Genomic DNA, 21,424 nt, shown 5'->3' with positions numbered 1-21,424 from the left:
TGGCAAATATCGGTCAAAGCGAATAGATTTGTATACAGGACGTACAGTTACCCTTAAAAGGAGTGAGACGACTCTTGGTCGTCGGAAGTTAAAGTTCTACAGCGCGATTCACTCGATATCGACGTAACGATACGTAACATGACAAATACAGCAAGAATTGTTACGAGGACCACAACAAGGACAAGGACCAAAATAAGAATCACGAAGACGACAGCCATTTAAGGCCACGATTTCAGAACATAGCTCGGGTCACAAAATATCATTGCTTCTCTGTACCGAATGGCAAATGCCTGCTATGGGATCTACATTCTAGACTGGTGTTGTTACTGTCTTGTCTCGGTAGCTCATATAGTAGCGTGTCGGTTCCACTGCTTAACCGAAACGTCTCGTGTTCGATTCCAGGTAAGACTTTTTTTATTGAGGTGTAATTAATTTCTTCAGAGTTCCTAGACTGTCTAATTTGTCGAAAAATATGAATAATTTATGCCCAATTTCTGGGTCTTACAAGTAGGCTGAACCTCTCAAAAAAAAAAAAATAAATAAATCTTACTTGGAAGTTAAGAGTATTCTCCCTCAACCGGAAATCATTAGAAACAAAAAGAGACCTGTCAACTTAAAATCTTGTCCACATGCCATCAGCTTCTATTACAGCTCTAAGTCGGTCCGGCATGGATGTCACGAGATTGTGGATTAAATTCTAATCCCCGGCGAGATCTTCCCAGGTTTCAACAACTTGATCCCACAATTCGTCTCGATTTCGAGGGCGTCGGTGGGCATAGGTGGCTATCCTTCTCTTTTTTCAATTCCGCCCATAAATTTTCGATGACATTCAAATCAGGTGACTTCGGAGGCCAATTAATGATTTCAATCTCGGGCCTCCTTTGAAACCATCTTTGAATGCTTGCGGTATAGTGCACGGGATGGTTATCCTGTTGGAACAGCAATGTTCCTTCGGGAAAACGTTCTAGGGCCGGAAGGAAGGAATATATTTTCCAGAATGTGCTCGTAAGTTCCCGCATTAAACCGGCCATCGATGCGTTCTATAACGCCAGGTCCATCGTAAGACATCCATCCCCAACACGATATCACAGTCTAATATACAGTCACGAAGCTTGAGTTTTGAGGGTGCTAGTAACAATAGACTGTGACGGTACTATTTTGCATTGCCTGTAATGAGGCGATATTAGCGATCCTAGTGGTGAGCAACTATCTAATGTTTGCATATTTACTACGTATTGAGCTTCGCGACTGTATATACTAGACTGTGACGATATGCTAAAGCGCCCCGATCTTTCACGTCGGTGCACATAGCGCTGATCATGTCGGAGACCATCCTCACGATAGACACGAGATGGCTGTTTCGTAGGAGAAAATTACATTTCTCCAATCGAAATCCACTCGATTGGTAGCGGAGGCAAGACGGTCGACAGCTTGTGCTTCCCCCAATATTTCCATTTGCGCAGCCCTCCGGCTTCTAATACCGCGGTTCCTCAACCTGCTGATCACAGTCTGTGAAGAGCCGGGAAAGTTAGATGCTGCTCTTATTTCGTTAGCAGTCCGAAAGGGCTCCTGTCGAACTTCCTCGAATAAGAGAGCATCCTCTTCCAATGAAGAAATCCGGAGACGCCCAGGAATAGGGCGATTTTCGACCTCCCCTGAATTTTGGTAACGATGAACCCACCTCTCGGCTGTACTTCCAGGAACACCGACCAAACGACCTGCAAATCTAGCCCCATATCCAGCCTCAACTAGAGCTATAACTCGCTGTCTCATGTCACGTCGGTTCGCCATTAAGATGAGAAATAAGGGATGACGATAATACTTTAGTGTAGACAATGACTATTTAACGTGATATAGAATTATTGAAATAAGGATCATCTTGCACAGTAAGAGTTAATAAATCAACTCTAACTTAAATATTTAAATAACTGGATATAACAGGAAGTCCAATTGTTGCGAAGCTAATCAAATTAAATCTAATTACATAAAGTAAACAAACCTAAAGTTATGACACCACATTGCTGCAGCTAAATTGTACGTTATTGACATAAGCATTGAATAGGTCCGTGCTTATGAGTTGGACGACAAAACCAAACGTCGAAAAGTTCGAATCTTGCCGAGGAATGTAACTTCTTGCTTTTTATAATGTAAATCAGACTTCTAACTACAATCATTCATTTTTCTTAATATTTATTAATATTTATAGACAACATTGAATTTGTAAAGAAATGACTTTAGAAATCTCACATGGAGTTTGTGATCTGTAGTGACATAAAGATAAATTATCTCTCGGAACTTTTCCTTGAAACTGGAAACCTTAGTCGTAGATTCATTTTCCCACCAGCATACAAGCTGAAGTAGCACCGCCATTGATAAAAGTTTTGTACACTGAATTAGACTGAATTCCTATTCAACAGGACCTATAATCAATGTCTTGTATGAACGTGATAAACAAATCCTGTTCCGAATGTTACTGAACAATTTCAAAATATTAATTTAAAAACTAAAAAAGGGTCGTAAATGCTGTATCTAGTGATTATTTACATTTATGTCTACAAAATGAATCTTGGAAAAACGTATATATTACTGGTACTACTGATATTAAGAGTAAATGTATTGTATTTTTCACTTCATTTCAGAATCACTTCAGTGGATGTTCTTCACTCAATGTTCTGAAAAAATTCAAAAGTAAAAACCTGTAGATAATGCAGAGACTTAAATATCTCATGTATTAAAAAGAAGAATCTATATGTAATGGGCTGCAATGTAACTATCCTCATATTCTTAAATACTACAAGAACCACAGTGTAATTTATCAAAATTTATGTAAGAGGGAAATAGAACACATTTGAAAAACACAAAATTCAGATAATGCATTTACAGCTATTTGGAATATTATTAAAGTTAAACTTGTAGATATCCTAAGAAAGAAAATATTTTTTCATTAAAATTAGTGATTATAAAGTAGAGGATCCAAATCTATTACAAATTCTTTTAACGTCTTATAGTATATAGTACAGAAATATTATTGAGAACTTAAATATTCAAGATTTTGCAAAAGATACTGCAATTAGTTACTTAACACATGCATTTAATAGTTAGTATTAATATATGTAATTAATCAATAACTGCAACAGTGCTTATGGATTCAATCATAACATGAATGAAATTGAATGCACATTAAATTAAACACTATTGAAGACACGTAGATAAAATAGTTAAAATCAAATGAAGGGGTGAGATTGAAATAATCCAAAGCCACACTTTTAATAAAAATTGTTTTGTGTGAGTGCATTTATTACACATATGGGAAGGCTACTAATAAAATATTGTAATAATTACTCAACAAATGACCTAGCCTAAGGACTCTAAATCTTTGTAAACGTTTGTCTATGTGGCTTAGGAATATTTTTTTTTAATTTCATTTTAATTTTTAGTGTTTAATGTATAGGGTGTTTCAAAAATACGGGGCATAATTTCAGGTATGTATTTCCCACATGTAGACAATCAAAATAGTTCATTACAACATGTGTCCGGAAATACTTTATTTCCGAGTTATGGCCTTCACACCATTGAAATTCACCGGAACGTTTTTCTTTCCGCAGGTCGTTGCCGTCAAAGGAGACATTAAGAGGGTACTCTGACAGTTCATTACGAGGCGAAGGTTACATTCAGTCTTGTGTAGGTACTTGGATCGAAGGTTTCCTGATCGATGGATAGGTAGAGGTGGCCCAATTGCTTGGCCTCCACGCTCACCTGATCTGAACCCACTCGATTTCTACTTGTGCGGCCATTTAAAATCATTGGTTTATTCGTCTCCAGTGCCTGATTTGGAATCCCTTCGGAATCGAATTGTGGCATGTTCTGAGGACATACGCAATACTCCTGGAGTTTGGGATCGTGTTCGCAGGTCAATGAGACATCGATGTGTTGTCTGTATTCAAGCAGGAGGTGGACATTTTGAACATCTTCTGTAATGACAATGACCTGCGGAAAGAAAAATGTCTGTGATCATTAACACTTAATCTGAGGACTTTGTAAAACTCTATTTCAACGTTATTTAGAAAAAAAATCGTTGATATAGACTAAGAATCTAACGCTCTCTCTTCTACACAGCACGCAGAGATCGTAGCGTCTGAGCTATTGCAACGACACGAAAGCTTTCCTTTCTGTGCGGGGTGTCGATCTAGTCATGAAGTTCCATTGTCGATTTAACTACACGATTTACGTATATATATTAACTTTTATTTACGTAATATTATCATATTTTTTGCAGTTTTTGAAGTGAATTCCGGAACGATGCTAGTAACAAACCAAATAGCTTGAATCTAAGTAACTCAATATTCGTTATCTTGTGTATCAGTGCTCTGGTCTCTGATCATGCGCAGTGTTTTACATCTGAGACTTTGGAATATTCAATTGTCTCATTCCTTTTCAGGGAAACTGTACATACATACATACATACATACATACACACACACACACGCATACACCCACGCACACACACACACACAAGTGTTCTGCTCAAGTGCAGGTCTTTCACTGGAAATCCAGCATTCTTCAATCTTTCCTATTTTATGCCCTCCTCTTAGTCACCGTATATGATCCATATATCTTAATGTCGTCTATCATTTGATATCTTCTTCTACCCCGAACTCTTCTTCCGTTCACCATTCCTTCGGGCGCATCCCTCAATAGGCAGTTTCTCCTCAGCCAGTGACCTAACCAATTCCTTTTCTCTTTCTGACCAATTTCAGCATCATTCTTTCTGCACCCACTCCTTCCAACACAGCTTCCTTTCTTATTCTGTCCGTCCATTTCACACGCTCCTTTCTTCTCCATATCTACATTTCAAGATCTTCCATTCGCTTCTCTTCACTTCGTCGTAATGTCCATGTTTCTGCCCCATACAGTGCCACACTCTATACAAAGCACTTCACTAATCTCTTCCTTAGTTCTTTTTCCAGAGATCCACAGAAGATGCTCCTTTTTCTATTTTTAAAAGCTTCCTTTGCTATTATTATCCTTCTTTTGACTTCCTGGCTGCAACTCATGTTACTGCTTATAGTACACCCCAAGCCTTTGAAACTGTCCACTTGCTCTACTGTCTCATTTAGAATTCGCAAGTTTGCCTTCTTTATTTTCTTCCGACAACCATGCTCTTCGTCTTGTTTGCATTTATCTTCATCCCATACTGCTCACAGCTGTCATTTAGCTCCAGTAGCATATTCCTTACTATCGTCTCTTCTTCTGCTAACAATGCGTTTTTTATGGGGGGAAGGATAAATTCGATAGCATCGCGTTGCTTTCTTCATACCACTTTAACTTTCGCATCTTAAAAGATCCCAGGGGCCTCAGCGTGGAGGTGAGGAGAGTGGATTTGACTAATTAGGTCCTCCGAACTTCACCGAAATTCACAGCAAAAGTTAAATATCAGTTCTATCAGGGTTTTCGACCCGATCACAGACCGGGAAATCCCAATTATCCCTTGCTCCCCCTCCTGATATCTTATAACAGAAAATTTTATGGCACACCGGTTGCGGATCACTACGGCTTAACACTTTCCGAAGTGATGGAAATGTATGTTTCTTTCACAGAAGGATGCTGCGGTCCCGTAGCAACAGTGAGATACATTTCCATTCGATCAGCAGTGGTGAAATGGGCACCAACTCCAAGTCAACAATACGACCTGTCAAGCAACGGAATCAGCGGTCAATTCGTTGTGGAGTATGACGTCGACAGAAGCAGTCAGCCGGACCAGATTCTGGTCAGTAGTGGCATTACATGCAACACTTTATTTTATTGCTTAACGACTGGGATTACCTTCATTTTGCAACGTAACCTTCATATTTAAACCCAAATGCTTTGTCTAAAGAAGTTATGAAGTACAAGTTTAATTATGGAGATTTCCATCACATATCCCCCTTCTTGCTTATAAAATGTTTTAAAAGTGCCTGATGTTACATACCCATATACATGTTGGCAAGAGAGAACTACAAGATAATTCAATTTTCTGTTTCAAATGTTGATGTTAATCAGACCAAGCGGTACATAACTTTTAACAAGTTCTTTAGGAAAGTATTGGAATAAAATAAAAAAGTCATTCCGAAATAATATAATATAATAATAATAAATCTGGAACCAAAATTTTTCGATTTTCCAAAAACAATTGATGTTAACATGTCATGTTTTGTATAATTAACCATCCTGAGACCGAAAATCGCATTTTTGGAATTTTTGTTTGTATGTCTGTCTGGATGTTTGTTGTCTTTTCATGCGATAATGGCTGAAACAATTTCTATGAAAATTGCAATATAAATTAAAGTCGTTCTAACTTAGATTTTAGGCTATACGGCATTCAAAATACTTTACTTAAAATGGGGATTATAAGGGGGCCTGAATTAAATAAATCGAAATATCTCGCTTATTATCGATTTTCATGAAAAATGTTATATAATAGAGACCTGCAAAACTGCGCACACAACCGGTTTAGATTCGACCGGTCGGAGCTCAACCGGCTTTGATGAACATCGGGCCGAATAACTCGGTTGTCGAGCGATTACGCCTGATGTATTGTAGAGTAGGCAGAACATCAGGCGCATTTACATGAAACTAATGTTTTTCGAGTACACAACCGGAGTAACAAGGAAATTTACGTTGTCTTATTGAAAAAAAAGTGTTTGCAAGTATTCTTACAGTTCATTCGACACTGTAACACATATATTTTCTTTATTATTCTGAACTTGCAGTAACTTTATAAGTATCGTTTATATTTTAAACTTTCAGAGTTTTACTAATGAAAGTTGCTTATAGATATGTTAAACAATGTTATAGTTTTTCACAGAACAAGACGTGCACAAGCCATGTATATTTTTCTTACCAATAAACGCTATATAGCTGGCGTTTTTCTATACCAGTGTTAAACAGTATACATCATAACTTCATCATTTGATTACGTCGTAACTCTTTCTCGTCACATATTGACTGAATCTTGTTCGATTTGTATAACCCAATGATCGATATTACATAAGTTCATGTAAGATCGCGAATTATTTAGAACACAAATCTCACACAGAAAGAAATGGTAAGGAGGAAGAAAATACGATCTCCAAATAACACAAGGTACATTTCATTATACAATAACTTTTTAACATTTTCTCAGTAGGCTATACAAACAGAGTAATAATATTGAAGGATATTTATTTTGTTTCATTACAAAAATATGTTTGCTTCAAATAGGAATACAAATAATTTGACACTTTAATACATTTATTTTTATATTTTGAACTTGCATTAATTTGACTAGTAACAAATAAATGAACAATGGACACAGTGACATCATTCATTCATTCATTCATTCATTCATTCATTCATTCATTCATTCATTCATTCATTCATTCATTTATTTTATTCCATAGATCTTACATGAGCAATGAAGCTTTAAGATGTGGAACATGTCAACATTTTATAATATTACAATTACAATTTTTACAAATTTTTATAGTTTTACAATTTAGTAATTTTCTACAATTTTTACAATTTTGTACAATTTTTTGACATTTTTTTTACATTTTGGCGAGATGTAGTGAGATGAGATGAGGTCCGAGGATTCGCCAAAATATTACCCGGCATTTGCCTTTTCGGTGGGGGAAACCTCGGAAAAACCCAACCAGGTAATCAAATCAAAGGGGTTGATGCCAAGGACTCGCCATAGACCATCCGGCTTCAGTCCCACGGCTGGGGAAAACATCCGAAGAAACCAAAGTCCAAAGGGGGATCCAACCCAAGCCCGAACGCAGCTCCGGATCAGCAGCCCAGCGAGTCTGTCGACTGAGCAACATCGATGGCTCTACTAAAAGTATACAATACATAGCCAATCAGATTATTAAATTTACAAACGCAAACGATCATTCATAAGTTGAGCTATATTATAATACAAAACAATTTAATTAAATTTAAGGCATAAACAATTCAACCAGTTGTGATATACAGAAATTGATAATACATATCATGCAAACTACTTCAAATTACAAACACAAACAATTTATCAGTAGAGCTATATAGATTACTATTCAATTTAAAGCATATACAATTCATCGGCCAAATCTATACAAATATATACAATACAAAGTAGCATACTTTCATTAAGCTATACAAATTTGTGCAATTAATATCAAGTAGATTAATTCAATTTATAATCATAAACAATTCATCAGTTGAGCTATACATATTACCATTCAATTTACAGTAGGTCTATATACAATACATCAGTAGAGCTACACAGACTAGTAATCATTTTAAGAACATATACAATTTATCAGCCAAACTATACAAACATATACAATCAAATTAGTATTTTCGTTAAGCTATACAATTCATATGAAGTAGATTATTTCAATTTATAAGCTTAATCAATTCATCAGTAGACCTATACAGTATACTATTCAATTTACAGTACATACAATTCATCAGTTATGCTAAACAAAAAATACAATACATAGTAAACAGATTAAGTCACTATAAAAACATATTTTAGTTGAGCTATATAAAATTGTACATGTCATTTAAGTAGAATAATTCAATTCACAAGCATAAACAATTCATCAATTGTGTAGAAGGTATGAGTATGTAGAAATTTGGTTAATTTTTTTCTGAACCTTTTCTCGTTGTTCTTCAAATCTTTAAGATAATTAGGCAGTGCATTGAAGACTGTTATACATGAATAGCGAACTCCTTTTTTAAAACAGCTTATACTAACAGAGGGTAGATGAAGATCTGATTTATGTCTTGTATTAAAATGATGAATGTCTTGATTAGTACTGAATTTATCTTGGTTCTTAATATACAGCATCATTAGGGAAAGAATGTATTCACAAGGTAAAGTCAAGATTTCTAAGTTTCGGAAAATATTTTTACATGAGGTCCTTTTATGCACACCGGCCATTATTCTTATAGCTTTCTTTTGTAAAACAAAAACGTGTTTAGCTTCAGACGAGTTACCCCAGAATATTAATCCATATTTCATTACAGACTGAAAATATGCAAAGTATGACATTTTAAATAAGTTTATATCACCAATAGTAGATAAGGATCTTAATGCATAACAGGCAGAGCTCAATTTACGAGTAATACATTCTATATGCGTTTTCCAGTTCAAGTGATTATCCAATTCTAATCCAAGAAACTTTGTGCTTATAGATTCTTTGAGATGAGTTCCATTTAATCGAACACTGTAGGAAACCTGAGCACTATTGTGTGTACTAAATTTGACTGCACTGGTTTTATCAACATTAAGTGCTAGTTTATTTGCATGGAATCATTCATTCATTAGATTCAGCACTGTATTAGAAGTGTTTATAAAATGATCGTATTGTTTGCTTGAAATAATTACACTTGTATCATCTGCAAATAAAATTACATGGGATGAATTGTTTATGGTCAAGGCTAAATCATTAATATAAACTAGAAACAACAATGGACCTAAAATTGACCCCTGCGGAACACCATGTTTAATATTTCTAAATTCTGAATAAGTAACTTTATGACTATTTGGTACATTTATTTCTACTTTTTGTTTTCTATTTGATAAGTACGATGTAAACCAACCCAACATCTCATCTTTAATACCATAAAACTTCAATTTTTTTTACTAATATGCTATGGTCTACACAATCAAATGCTTTAGCCAAGTCACAAAAAATCCCACCTACATGTAGTTTCGAATTTAATGAATTTAGTATTTCATCCACCAAACTAAAAGCAGCATTCTCTGTCGATTTTTGTTTTCTAAATCCAAACTGTTCTAAAACTAATATATTGTTGGACTCCAGGTAATGATATAATCTATTATACATAACTTTCTCAAACACTTTTGAAAATGTTGTTAATAATGATATGGGTCTGTAATTAGCAATAGTACATTTATCTCCCTTTTTGTATATTGGTTTTACTATTGAATATTTGAGTCTTTCTGGAAAAATACCACATTGCATTGACAAATTGCATAGATAGCTTAACGGAGGGGATAATATTTCAGAACAAGCTTTCAGAACTTTACTTGGAATTTCATCATATCCAGAGGAATATTTTGTTTTTAGTTGTTTTATCACATGCATGATTTCTGCTGCGGTAGTGGGAATAAATTTGAGACCTAAAAACTCAGTGTTAAATGCATCAGTTAGGTAACCAAGTGCAGCATCTTCTGCACAATCTTGAATGTTTAAGTTCTGAATAATATTTATATAGAAGTCGTTAAAATGATTTGCAATTGATTTTGGGTTATCTATTTTACTATCATTGATTTTAATGCAAGTAATATTTTCACTCTTTGAATATCGATTAGTTTCATTTTTAATAATATCCCAAATAGTTTTAATCTTATTATCTGAATTTTGTATTTTTTCATTCAGATACATTTTCTTTGCATCTTTTATAACTTTTGTCAAAGTTTTACAGTAATTCTTGTAGTAATTAAGAACATGAGGATCATCACTATTCCTACTCATTAAATATAGATTCCTTTTTCTAGCACATGATATTTTAATTCCCTGAGTTATCCACATGTTTTTACTTTTACATTTTTTCACCACCTTGACTGGAAAACATCCATTGAAATAATTCGTAAATGTAGTGAAAAATGCATTAAATTTAGTATTAATATCAATGGTATCGGTACTATATACATTTTCCCAAGATTTATTTTGTAGACATGTATTTAAATGATGAAGAGATTCAGCATTTATAATCCTTTTTTTATTTTTAGATTAACACTTTGGAATTTTTCACTCATATTGAAAACACTTAGAATTTGTGCATCGTGATTAGACAGGCCATTGACTAATGGTACTGTTGAATAGGAATTCAATCTACTTTTATCTATAAATATATTATCAATGGCAGTACTACTTCCAGCTTGTGTTCTGGTTGGAAAACTTACTGTGTGACTAAGATTATAAGTTTCAAGAAGTGAGTTTAATTTTCTTTTACGTGAGCTTTCTGATAGATAATCTATGTTTATGTCACCACAGATTACAAATTCGGTATGTGGTTTATAAATTCGGTATGTGGAAATAGACGTAATGTATAATGTGAAATATCATAATGTAAACATATTCAAAAATATAATTACAACTCATTATAAAACAAAATAGGAAATAAGTACATAAGTCCATTATGACGTTTGTACTTTAAACTAAAAAAAAATGTGTAGGCCTACCTCTAAAACAATAATTGCATGCTTTTTAATTATTCTAATCAGTTGCAATATTATTTATTAAGAAATCAATTTAAAAAGATAAACAGTAATGTTATTTTCAACAATACGATTACTTTGGCTCCCAATGGTTGTTGTTCTGTACGAAATACGTATAATTTACACATTTCTAAACTACGAATAACAAAAGAATAGCAAGGTTTAGAAACAAATCATTCTGTATAGAAAAGATCTACTTCAGAGAAAACAAGTGTCATTGAAAGAACTATTTTATTACACACGTATTAATATCAACTATTTGATGTTCACAGTTATTATTAGGGCCTATTATCATAGACTATATGATCAGAGTTGACTTCTTGTGTTTATGTATTAATAAATCTCTTTTACTAGTCTAAAGTTTCGCTCGGTGGAAACACTTATTCATGGAATGGCCAATATTCGTTTCACAAGTGTTGCTAGAGAGGCTAGAGTTGTTTTGTGATCTTTCCATCAATTTAGTATGTAGAAAATGAAATAAGCATAATGTATAATGTGAGATATAATAAGTAAATAAATCCAAAATAGAATGACAATTAATCACAAAACATAAAATTAAATAATTATTAACTCTAAATGCATTCCTCCAAAACAGTAGCTATTCATATACAGGGTAGAAGTGAAATAACCCTGCAGATTGTACGGCGCGATAAGATTCACTTAAATGAATGGAAAACCTATATTACGTTTAATTCTCTAGTCATAGTAAACATACTAAAGGCATTGGTTGTAGTAGGTTTCAGAAGATATAAAGTTATTTTTGTTTTAGTTTTATTATTGATCGAGTTTACTGTTTTTTAAGTGTGTCATTATTGTAATATTATAATTCAGTTTTCTAGTGTAAGCAAAAATTACGACCTTGGTAATTTTTGGATACCGAAAGTTTTTTTCTGCAATTTACGCTTTACAACGTCTGTAGTTTCACGCTGCATGCTGTTTGTTCCTCCGCAGCTATAATATCTGGATGGTTCACTGTGATCTTCATTTTATACGCCAGAGCCGTCCACCCACAGAGAGATCGAATCAATTCGAATACACGTTAAACCGAATAATGAGGCAGTACGCGAGCAAATGTACTTCGCATACTGCCTATAAAGCCAGGCGTTCAGTAGCGCTATGCAAGTTTGTTCGGTTTTCAACCGGTTTTACAGGACTCTATTATATAACACACACTTCTTTAAAAACGATTTCCGATAAGTTTTATTCTATGCAAAATTTTGATAGGACTGAGATACACGAGTTTTAAAATAACAACACGTTTTATCAGCGCCGCCTCAGACTAATAGCCTATAATGAAATGAAAACTCCGTGTATTTAAGGCGGCCCTTGCACACAACAAACGCAGAATATTATTCATTCATTCAAGACTATATTTTTATGGATATATCTGTATTCTATGATGGGAATTTATAAATATATAAATGTTTACCAATATTAATATGCAGAGAATGTTTCTGTGTTTGTATCAAGTAATCTCAGAAGCTACCGATTTGGATAATTCCTTCACTATTAGATAAACATAATGCTAAATGAAGACTGAGGTAAGATTAAAATAGATCCTTACGCACAGAAAACTTGATATTCTGCCGAAATATTGTACAAAGTGTTTATTTAAACTTTATTTGGTCCACAAAATACTCCAATTTTATACACTTCAGTTTCTTTTTGTCCTCAGAACATATAAGTATATTTAAGAGTTTTGTAGTAAAGATGAGTATTTTTACTCGACCAAAAATATAGCACATATGGAGTAAAAATTAGTATATTACCGTTGAGTTGACTAGAGCTGAGTTATTTTAAACAGTATCACGAAATGACATTTCTGCGCTCATAATTTACCCATATTCGTTTCCTGTATTTCCCATTGGCAGGAGTGTTTACTTAGACAAAGAGGGAAAAGTGCATAAAGTAGGATATGTATTTGTCTCGCAACAGTAATACACGCATGCAGTTTTACATCGTTGGAATTGTTAAATAAACTTAACCTTCTTCATATGAAAATTTATAAGAGCATCTGGGTAAAATCAACTCTTACCTGATAAACCTTTATAAATCCACTTTCACACAAACACTTTACACCATAGACCTATACCTCACAAGCAACTCCTCTCGATGTAACGGCGGGAATCAACAATGCTGCCAACTATTAAAATATGACACTGCGCAATCTTAGAGACTGCGCAGTCTTAGGTCTTCTTTTTTCTTCTCTAGATATCTGTCGCCGATTGTTCGTAGTAGTCCAATTACATCCCTTGTACCTTTTTCTTTTCTGAAGCCAAACTGCTCTCCAACTGTTCTTCCATCTTAGAATATAAACGTCGATTCAGTATTCGTAGGAAAATCTTCGCCGAGTGCGATATCAGACTGATAGTCCTGAATTCGTTACATTTCTTGGCATTATTTTTCTTCGGTATTGGCAGCAACAAAGCAACCCCCTATAACAAAAATAACTAATAAAATAAAAATAATAAACAAACCAAAAACCACTGTCTCCGTAAAATCTTCAGGCCATTCGCCTTTCTCATATATTTCGTTGTACTCGTATAATGATAAAAAGCCACCGGCGTGGCTCAGTCGGTTAAGGCGCTTGCCTGCCGGTCTGAAGTTGCGTTCGGGCGGGGGTTCGATCCCCGCTTGGGCTGATTACCTGGTTGGGTTTTTTCCGAGGTTTTCCCCAACCGTAATGTGAATGCAAGGTAATCTATGGCGAATCCTCGGCCTTATCTCGCCAAATATCATCTCGCTATCACTAATCTCATCGACGCTAAATAACCTAATAGTTGATACAGCGTCATTAAATAACCAACTAAAAAAAAAATAACGAGAACATTTCATTCTTGTCTTCACCCAAGCATTTCACTACCTGAATGGGGATTCCATCAACTCCTGTTGCTTTCCCATTTTTCATTTTCTTAAGCGCTAGTTCAACTTCTTCTTTTAAAACAGAAAATCGTTTTTCGTCTTCTGATATGGTTGCTTCGTCTTCTATGGCTAACTTATCTGGACGATTCACTGTCTCATATACTGTAATTCTACTACATATTTCGTCCATGTGTTCAGTATTCCTTGTTTGTCTGTTATTTCATTTCCTATTTCGTCTTCTACCAACCACATGGATTTTCTGTTCTTATTTGTAAAGTCCAAACATTTAACTTCGCGGTACATTAAATCATATCTTCCTTTTCTCTCTAGATTATCTACTTCTTCACATTTCTCTTTAATCCAGTCTTCCTTGCCCTTATCAGTTTTCTTAGTTCGTTGTTTAGTTTCCTGTAGTTTTTCTACCTTCTTCCGTGTTGATGTTTTTTCATTGTCTTCTTTCCTCCATCTTCTCCAACATTTCCCCTGTGACCCAAGGTTTCTTCGTTCTCACTCTTTCTCTGTATCCTATTGTTTCTTCTGCTGTTTTTTGTATATAGATTTTTAAATGAGTCCAGTACTCATTACTATTATCAGGTGTGAATTCTAATATAGCGGCTTTCTCTTGAAAATTTGCTTGCAATTTGCTTCTTTCCTCTTCGTTCTTCAGTTTTACCAAGTCAAATTTGTTCGTCACCTGTCTTCTTCGTATTTTCTTCAGACAAATATCTACTTCGCCTATCAGCAGAACATGATCTGAGTTAATATCCGCTTCTGGTAAAGTCTTTGCATTTTTTAAGCAATTTTGGAAACTTTCTTGTTGGTACTAATATAATATAGTCTAGCTGATATCCGCTTTAGTTCCTTGGGCATATCCATGTATATCTTTTTGTTTATGTTGTTGGAATAATGTACAGTATTTCAAACAATCATTGAATTTCATTTTCAGAAATGCATTAAAGATTCCTCTCTGTCATTTCTTTTTCCCAATCCATATTTTCCAAATGTTCTTCCATCTTGTCCTTCTCCTAAAACTGCGTTCCAGTTACCCATTAGGATGACGCCTGCTCACTTCTTCTCAACTATCTCTTCTGTCTTGTCATAGCTTTCTTCCACTTCTCCCTTTGCTAAACCACTATGTTGTTGTATAGTCAATTGTCCGAGGACAGGTCTGAAACTCCTAAGTGATACAAAGAAGGTTCCACTTATGAGGCAACTAGGCCAGGAGATAATGGGATAGGATGGCCAGTTCCTTTCCCCCTCCATTGTATACATCGCCGTATAGCTACATATTACACTAGTCAGACTTCAAATGCATACAAACAATTGTTCTTCCTTTGACACACATCTTCAAGTGAGATGTATTGCCTGATAATAATAGCTATCAGCCAGAACCTCAATCAGAGGATCTCTAATCCACTATGTTGTCTTTATCTTTCACACGTGGTCCTAATAATACATCAGAACCATGACTTCTTTTGTACTCACCACTTGAATAAAACAACTTAAATTCATCACTCACCAACTCACCACTATTTTCTCCACTTCATATCTGATATTCCCATCACATCCACTCTGTTTCTTCTCATTTCTTTCTTCAAGTTTTCCAGCTTGCCTGCTTGCAAAAGAGTCCTGACATTCCACGTTCCAATCCTCAATCTTCTTTTCTTCTCTCTGTTGGGTTGCTTCGTAATGTGTTCTTCCCCAGCATCCCCCTCCCGGACATCCGAATGGAGGGATAGTTTACTTCCGGAATCTTTTATCGTGATAGACTCATCGTGCCATGTTTGCAGTTTTTCTTGGGAAGGATAAATGCGGTAGCTTCCCGTTGCTTTCCGCACATCACTCTGTCTTCCGCGTCTTAAAAGATCTCAGGGAGCCCCAGCGTGGAGGTGAGGAGAGTGGATTTGACTAATTTGGGCCCTCCGAACTTCACCGAAATTCACTGCAAGGATTAAGTATCAGTTCTATGATGGTTTTTGGTTCTATCAGAGACAATATAATATAATATAATATAATATAATATAATATAATATAATATAAACATTTTAAAATAAGTTACACTTAAACGGCGCTGTTTCAAGTGGAGTTTATTTAGAGTTCATGGAATAATTATTTATTCGTGAAAAGGAGATGGTATTTTTCCAGGATAAAACTAAAAATACAGGATTGAATTTACTTGACATCACCTTACAATTGGGAAAAACTGGAAAAAAAATCCACTAGGTATTAATCCAAGTGGTGTTGAAACACATGTAGGATCACGGTCTCGGAGACGAGTTCCGCTCGATAACCCCTAGACTTTGCCGGTGGCTTATGTTACGTTATATGATGTTGTAATGTTGTATACCTATACTATGAAACACTTTGGTAAGATAATGTAATATTGACATGTTAGCGTCTCCAGCTACGTGCAAAAATCCAGTGGGTTTAGGTTAGATTTTAGACAAGGAAGGTAAGATGTGTCTCACCAGGACACTGCTCACTTAATAATAATAATAATAATAATAATAATAATAATAATAATAATAGTAATAATAATAACACTTTATTCCCAGAACAAAGATAATATTGCTTTTTTATATAAAGTACTACTCAACCCTTACAACAGATCATAATGAATTAATGATGATCGATATTAATAGCACAGATCTTATATTTTATCTCTGCCTCTGTGAAACGCCATATTTGCGATGGGGAGGAGAGGGGACAGCAAAAGGTTGCAAAGCTTTTTAGTACGCTGACTAAGATAACCCACTTGAAATTTAACGGTCACTGACCGGCAGAGATATAATGAAACATCTGTAATTCCAACGCTGTACCGTACCTTGTAGTGAATTCCTGCCATTTTTTAGGTGAACGATGGCTATTATGTGCACTTCTTCTCCCCGGCTGATCTTCCTACCCTGAGGAAACATGTTGTTTTCGTACTCGACGTCAGTGGCTCTATGCTCGGCAGGAAAATACAACAACTCAAGGAAGCAATGAACATCATTCTGAAGGACCTCTCTCCCACAGATTTCTTCAGCTTAGAAATTTTTTCATCTCGAATTCAAGTAAGATTGCTGTTATTTATGCGCCAGTTATCAAGTTTCGGTTTCATTGGCACTGGAAAGTGAAATATTGATCTCCAATAGAAGACTTTATGCTTTTAAAAAGATAGTCTTATGGATGATATCTGGCAAGTCTTCAACCATGTGGCATGATCATAGACAAATAAATAGGGCATGACACACATCTATGATTTCAGGTACCACTTTAAACTCTTGTTGTAGGTGTGGTGCGGTCCTCCTTCTAACTCTTGGCAATCTAAAATAGACGGACTAAACTGTGACACCCAGTCGGCCGTCATCGCAGCAACCGAGAAGAATGTGGACAGCGCAAGAATTGCTGTTACCTACTTAGCGGCGAGAGGAGGTTGCTTGCATTATTATATTTCTTGTTTAAATTTCTTCTTTCATTTCATAGACCGTCCGAACGACCTACCAACAGACTAAGCAACTGGCCGACCATGCATCCAAGCAACCAATCAACCAACCAACCAACCAACCAACCAACCGAGCGATCGACCGACTAACGGAGCAACCGACACTCACCGACCACTGACCGACTGATCAACGAACAAACCAACCGACCGATTAGCCAATTGACCGACCGACCAACCAACCAACCAACCAACCAACGAACCAACCAACCAACCAACCAACCAACCGACCGACCGACCGACCACCGACAAACCAACCGGCAGACAAACCGAGTGATCGAATGATCAACCAACCAACCAACCGATCGACCGCCCAACCGACCGACCAAGCGATGAATCAACCTTCCTACTGACCAACCGACCAACTCACTAACCAACCAACTGACCGACCATCCATCTTACCGACCCATCAACCAATCGACTAATCGACCAGCACACCAACCGACCGACCAACTAACCGACCTAGCAATCGACTAACCAATCAACCTGCAGATAAAAAGACAGACCAACTGACCGATCGACCAACCGACTGACCAGCCAACCAACAGATCGATCAACCACTGATCAACCAACCGACCGATCAACCGACCGATCTACCGACCGACCAATCACCAGACGAACCCACAAGTTATCAACCGGCCGACCGACCAAACAACTAATTGACCAACTAATCGACATATCAACCGACCGATCGATCAACGAACCTGCAGACTAACCGACCGAACAACCGAACAATTGACTGACCAATCAACCACCCGACCAACCTACTAACTAACCGATATGCTGAAAAACCCAGCGACCGACCAACCAACCAACAGACAAACGATCGACTGACAAACCGGCTATCAATAATGTGTTTGCAACTTATTTTTATATTTACTTTGATAATCTGTTTATTGTTTTAGTTATTATTATGTTCTCAAGAATGTTTGGAATGTTTTGCAAGATACTGCTATGATTCATTTTTTATAGAGATATGCTTTTGTTGCAGGGACAAACATCCATAAAGCAATGAAGATGGCAATACAGCTGTCCTGCTTGAGTAAAAGAAATTGGAAGACAGCAGAACTAAAACAGCATCCGGAACCGTTAATAATATTTCTGACAGATGGAGAAGCGACGCAGGGCAAAACAGAGCCCGGGATCATCATGTCAGCCACTACAAGATGGAACAAGAAAGTCAAAGCGTCCATCTTCGCTCTGGCCCTGGGTGACGACGCAGATATGAATTTCCTTAGGAAAATATCGTTGCGAAATTACGGATTCGCAAGGAAAATCTACGAGGCGTCTGACGCGAATCTTCAACTTAGGGACTTCTATCGCCAGGTGGCATCGCCCCTGCTGGCCAACGTCACGTTCCAGTACCAGGAAACACAGGTATGACGTGATAGAATCAACCGTGTATCAGTTTAGGGCCTATTCGCTCATAGGTAGGCATGAATTGGTCTGTGGCTTGTATTCATAGTCGACACTTTCGATTAAACTGTCTTTTGGAAGACGCAAAGTATCACTTTTCCGTTGCACAGTCGACATTTTGGTGCAAAGAAACACTTTGGATGAAAGTGTACTTCCGACCACACTTTGAGCCGAAAGTGTCAATTTGTAGAAAAATGGCGGACGTCTTGGAAGTTGTCGAATTATTTATTAGAACGTGGTGCGGAAGACGTGGCACAATTAGTGGACAGTGTACAAAGGCACTACATTAGAGATAGGCCTAAAGACAATCCCGTGGAATTTTATAATCATATAGAAATAAAAAAGGTTCCGATTTGATAAAGAAACTGTTATTGAGATTGCTCATCTTTTCGATGACCGGTTGACAAAAACGAATAATAGAGGTTTGCCAGTGCCTTCAATGATACAGTTATTGACTACATTAAAATTCTATGCTACAGATATGTAACATACATTAATATCTATAATATTATAGTTAAGATATTTCTATAGTAACATTCGTATATTTATAATCTCAATTCGATGAAATGATATGTAAATAGATATGCCTATATAACCTATTTTTATTACTGAAACGAATTTTTTTTAACTTAAATAATATTAAACTAACTTCAATCTCATGTATTCGTAACTATCTTAAATTAGCCTTGAGAGACCTCACGTGCCTGCTTTCTAACCAGATTCCACAATTATATTGGATTTTAAATGATTTTGATTTTTGTTGACTACCTGTATTTTGAGATAAGATTTATCTTGATGTTGATATAATCATTACTGTTTTGATAATATATATTTTCACGCCGGTAAGCAATACATCAGATATGACTGCTTCTGCTGAGATACTGTCTCTAGTTCATGTGAAGTCATAACCTCACCATGAAAAGATATCTCATACCATTAGGCTTATTTTGTTTCGCATTGTAGAAAAATATGGCATTCAAAATTTTCCTGAAGAGCAGGCAATAATGGAAACGAGAGAGAGAGAGATAATAATAATAATAATAATAATAATAATAATAATAATAATAGCAGTAGTAATGTATTTATTCATTCTTTTGACTTCTATTCACTATTCACGAAAAGGACAAAAATGAAAATAAAGGGAATAAAACGATATATTAATTAAGCAGATACGTATAAAAACCTAACCTAACGATATAAATTATATATATATATATATATATATATATATATATATATATATATATATTATACACACACGCACAAAAACTTAACCTTCTCAGTCCAACTTAACTTAACTACATTATATAAACCAATAGAAGATATGTACAAAATCTAACCTAACTATATAAATCAGAGGAACGGATACATACAAAACCTAACTTAACGATATAAATCAATGAAAAAGATATGTACAAAACCTAATCTAACTATATAAATAAATGGATCAGCTATGTACTGTACAAAACCTAACCTAATTTCACCAGCAGTATCACTATCTATTTAATAAAATATTATATATCTGAACTGACTGAAATAATCTAAACTATCAGCAACAAAAACTAGAAACTGAAATAAAACAACTTTAAATATATTTTTTTTTTCTCACGCGATCAATTAGGCTCCCAACTCAAAGCACAAGCATTATAATCTGTGGGTTACACATTAATTTGTTATTGTTTGTTTACATGTTTGAAAGGCATTGTGGGACTTCTGTTACCAACCAAATTGTAACTCTACACTTTGTTGGAGTAAAGTGACACTTTGTAAAGTGCACTTCTTCAATCGTCTATGAATACCACTAATACGAAAGAGCCACTTTCGTCAAAAGTGTCACTTTGCAAAGTGGTGAGTGTTGACTATGAATACCAGCCTTAGCTGCACAATATTAAAACAAAGTGGTAGTGTCACTATACAAGAATATAGAACCGTTATACCCTACATGATATTAATTATCCGTCAAGATACTGTAATCGCGCTGTTATAAAAAATTTTAATTGTATCCTGTAATCCAGCAACAATCGACGTACCGGTACACAGTAACGTTTTATTTGTATTTTGATCTCTGCTTCTTTCCTTAATGCTGAAAACGCCTTTCATATTCGTCGCTTACGACTCAACAACTAGTCAGAAAGAATTTCAGACGTAAATGGATAAAATGTGTACTTAATTACATGTTCTAACTTAGTTTTTTGTATGATGTCATTAGAACCCCCCTAGCTTCCTGTACACATCTCCCTTTTTAAAATTCGACGGAGGTGTTTCAAAGTTATCTCCAGTTAAGTATCGAGGACAAAATCTTTGAAAAGTTGGTGTGTCTGTGGACCAATGCTATCTCTATGTTCATTTTCTACAGACTAAGCCTAGAACGTTTCTCTCACTTTTGTAGACGAGTGGAGAAAATGAAGAGTTGT

The 21,424-nt window shown here is 35.6% G+C and overlaps 1 protein-coding gene across 3 annotated transcripts in view; it reads left to right on the top strand.

Moving 5' to 3' along the window:
• LOC138705005 (inter-alpha-trypsin inhibitor heavy chain H4-like) overlaps nt 1-21,424 on the top strand; it is a 110,773-nt gene that overhangs the window by 44,056 nt on the left and 45,293 nt on the right. For all 3 annotated transcript variants that reach the window (XM_069833537.1, XM_069833536.1, XM_069833539.1), the window contains exons 5-8: nt 5,598-5,767; nt 16,966-17,166; nt 17,386-17,527; nt 18,586-18,971. In XM_069833537.1, coding sequence (XP_069689638.1) covers nt 5,598-5,767; nt 16,966-17,166; nt 17,386-17,527; nt 18,586-18,971 — 899 coding nt within the window. The remainder of the gene's footprint in view (nt 1-5,597; nt 5,768-16,965; nt 17,167-17,385; nt 17,528-18,585; nt 18,972-21,424) is intronic.

Source organism: Periplaneta americana, chromosome 8 (genome assembly GCF_040183065.1).
Source record: "Periplaneta americana isolate PAMFEO1 chromosome 8, P.americana_PAMFEO1_priV1, whole genome shotgun sequence".
NCBI lineage: Eukaryota > Metazoa > Arthropoda > Insecta > Blattodea > Blattidae > Periplaneta > Periplaneta americana.
The sequence above is the reverse complement of the archived record's forward strand: the minus strand, read 5'-3'. Positions and strand labels throughout refer to the sequence as shown.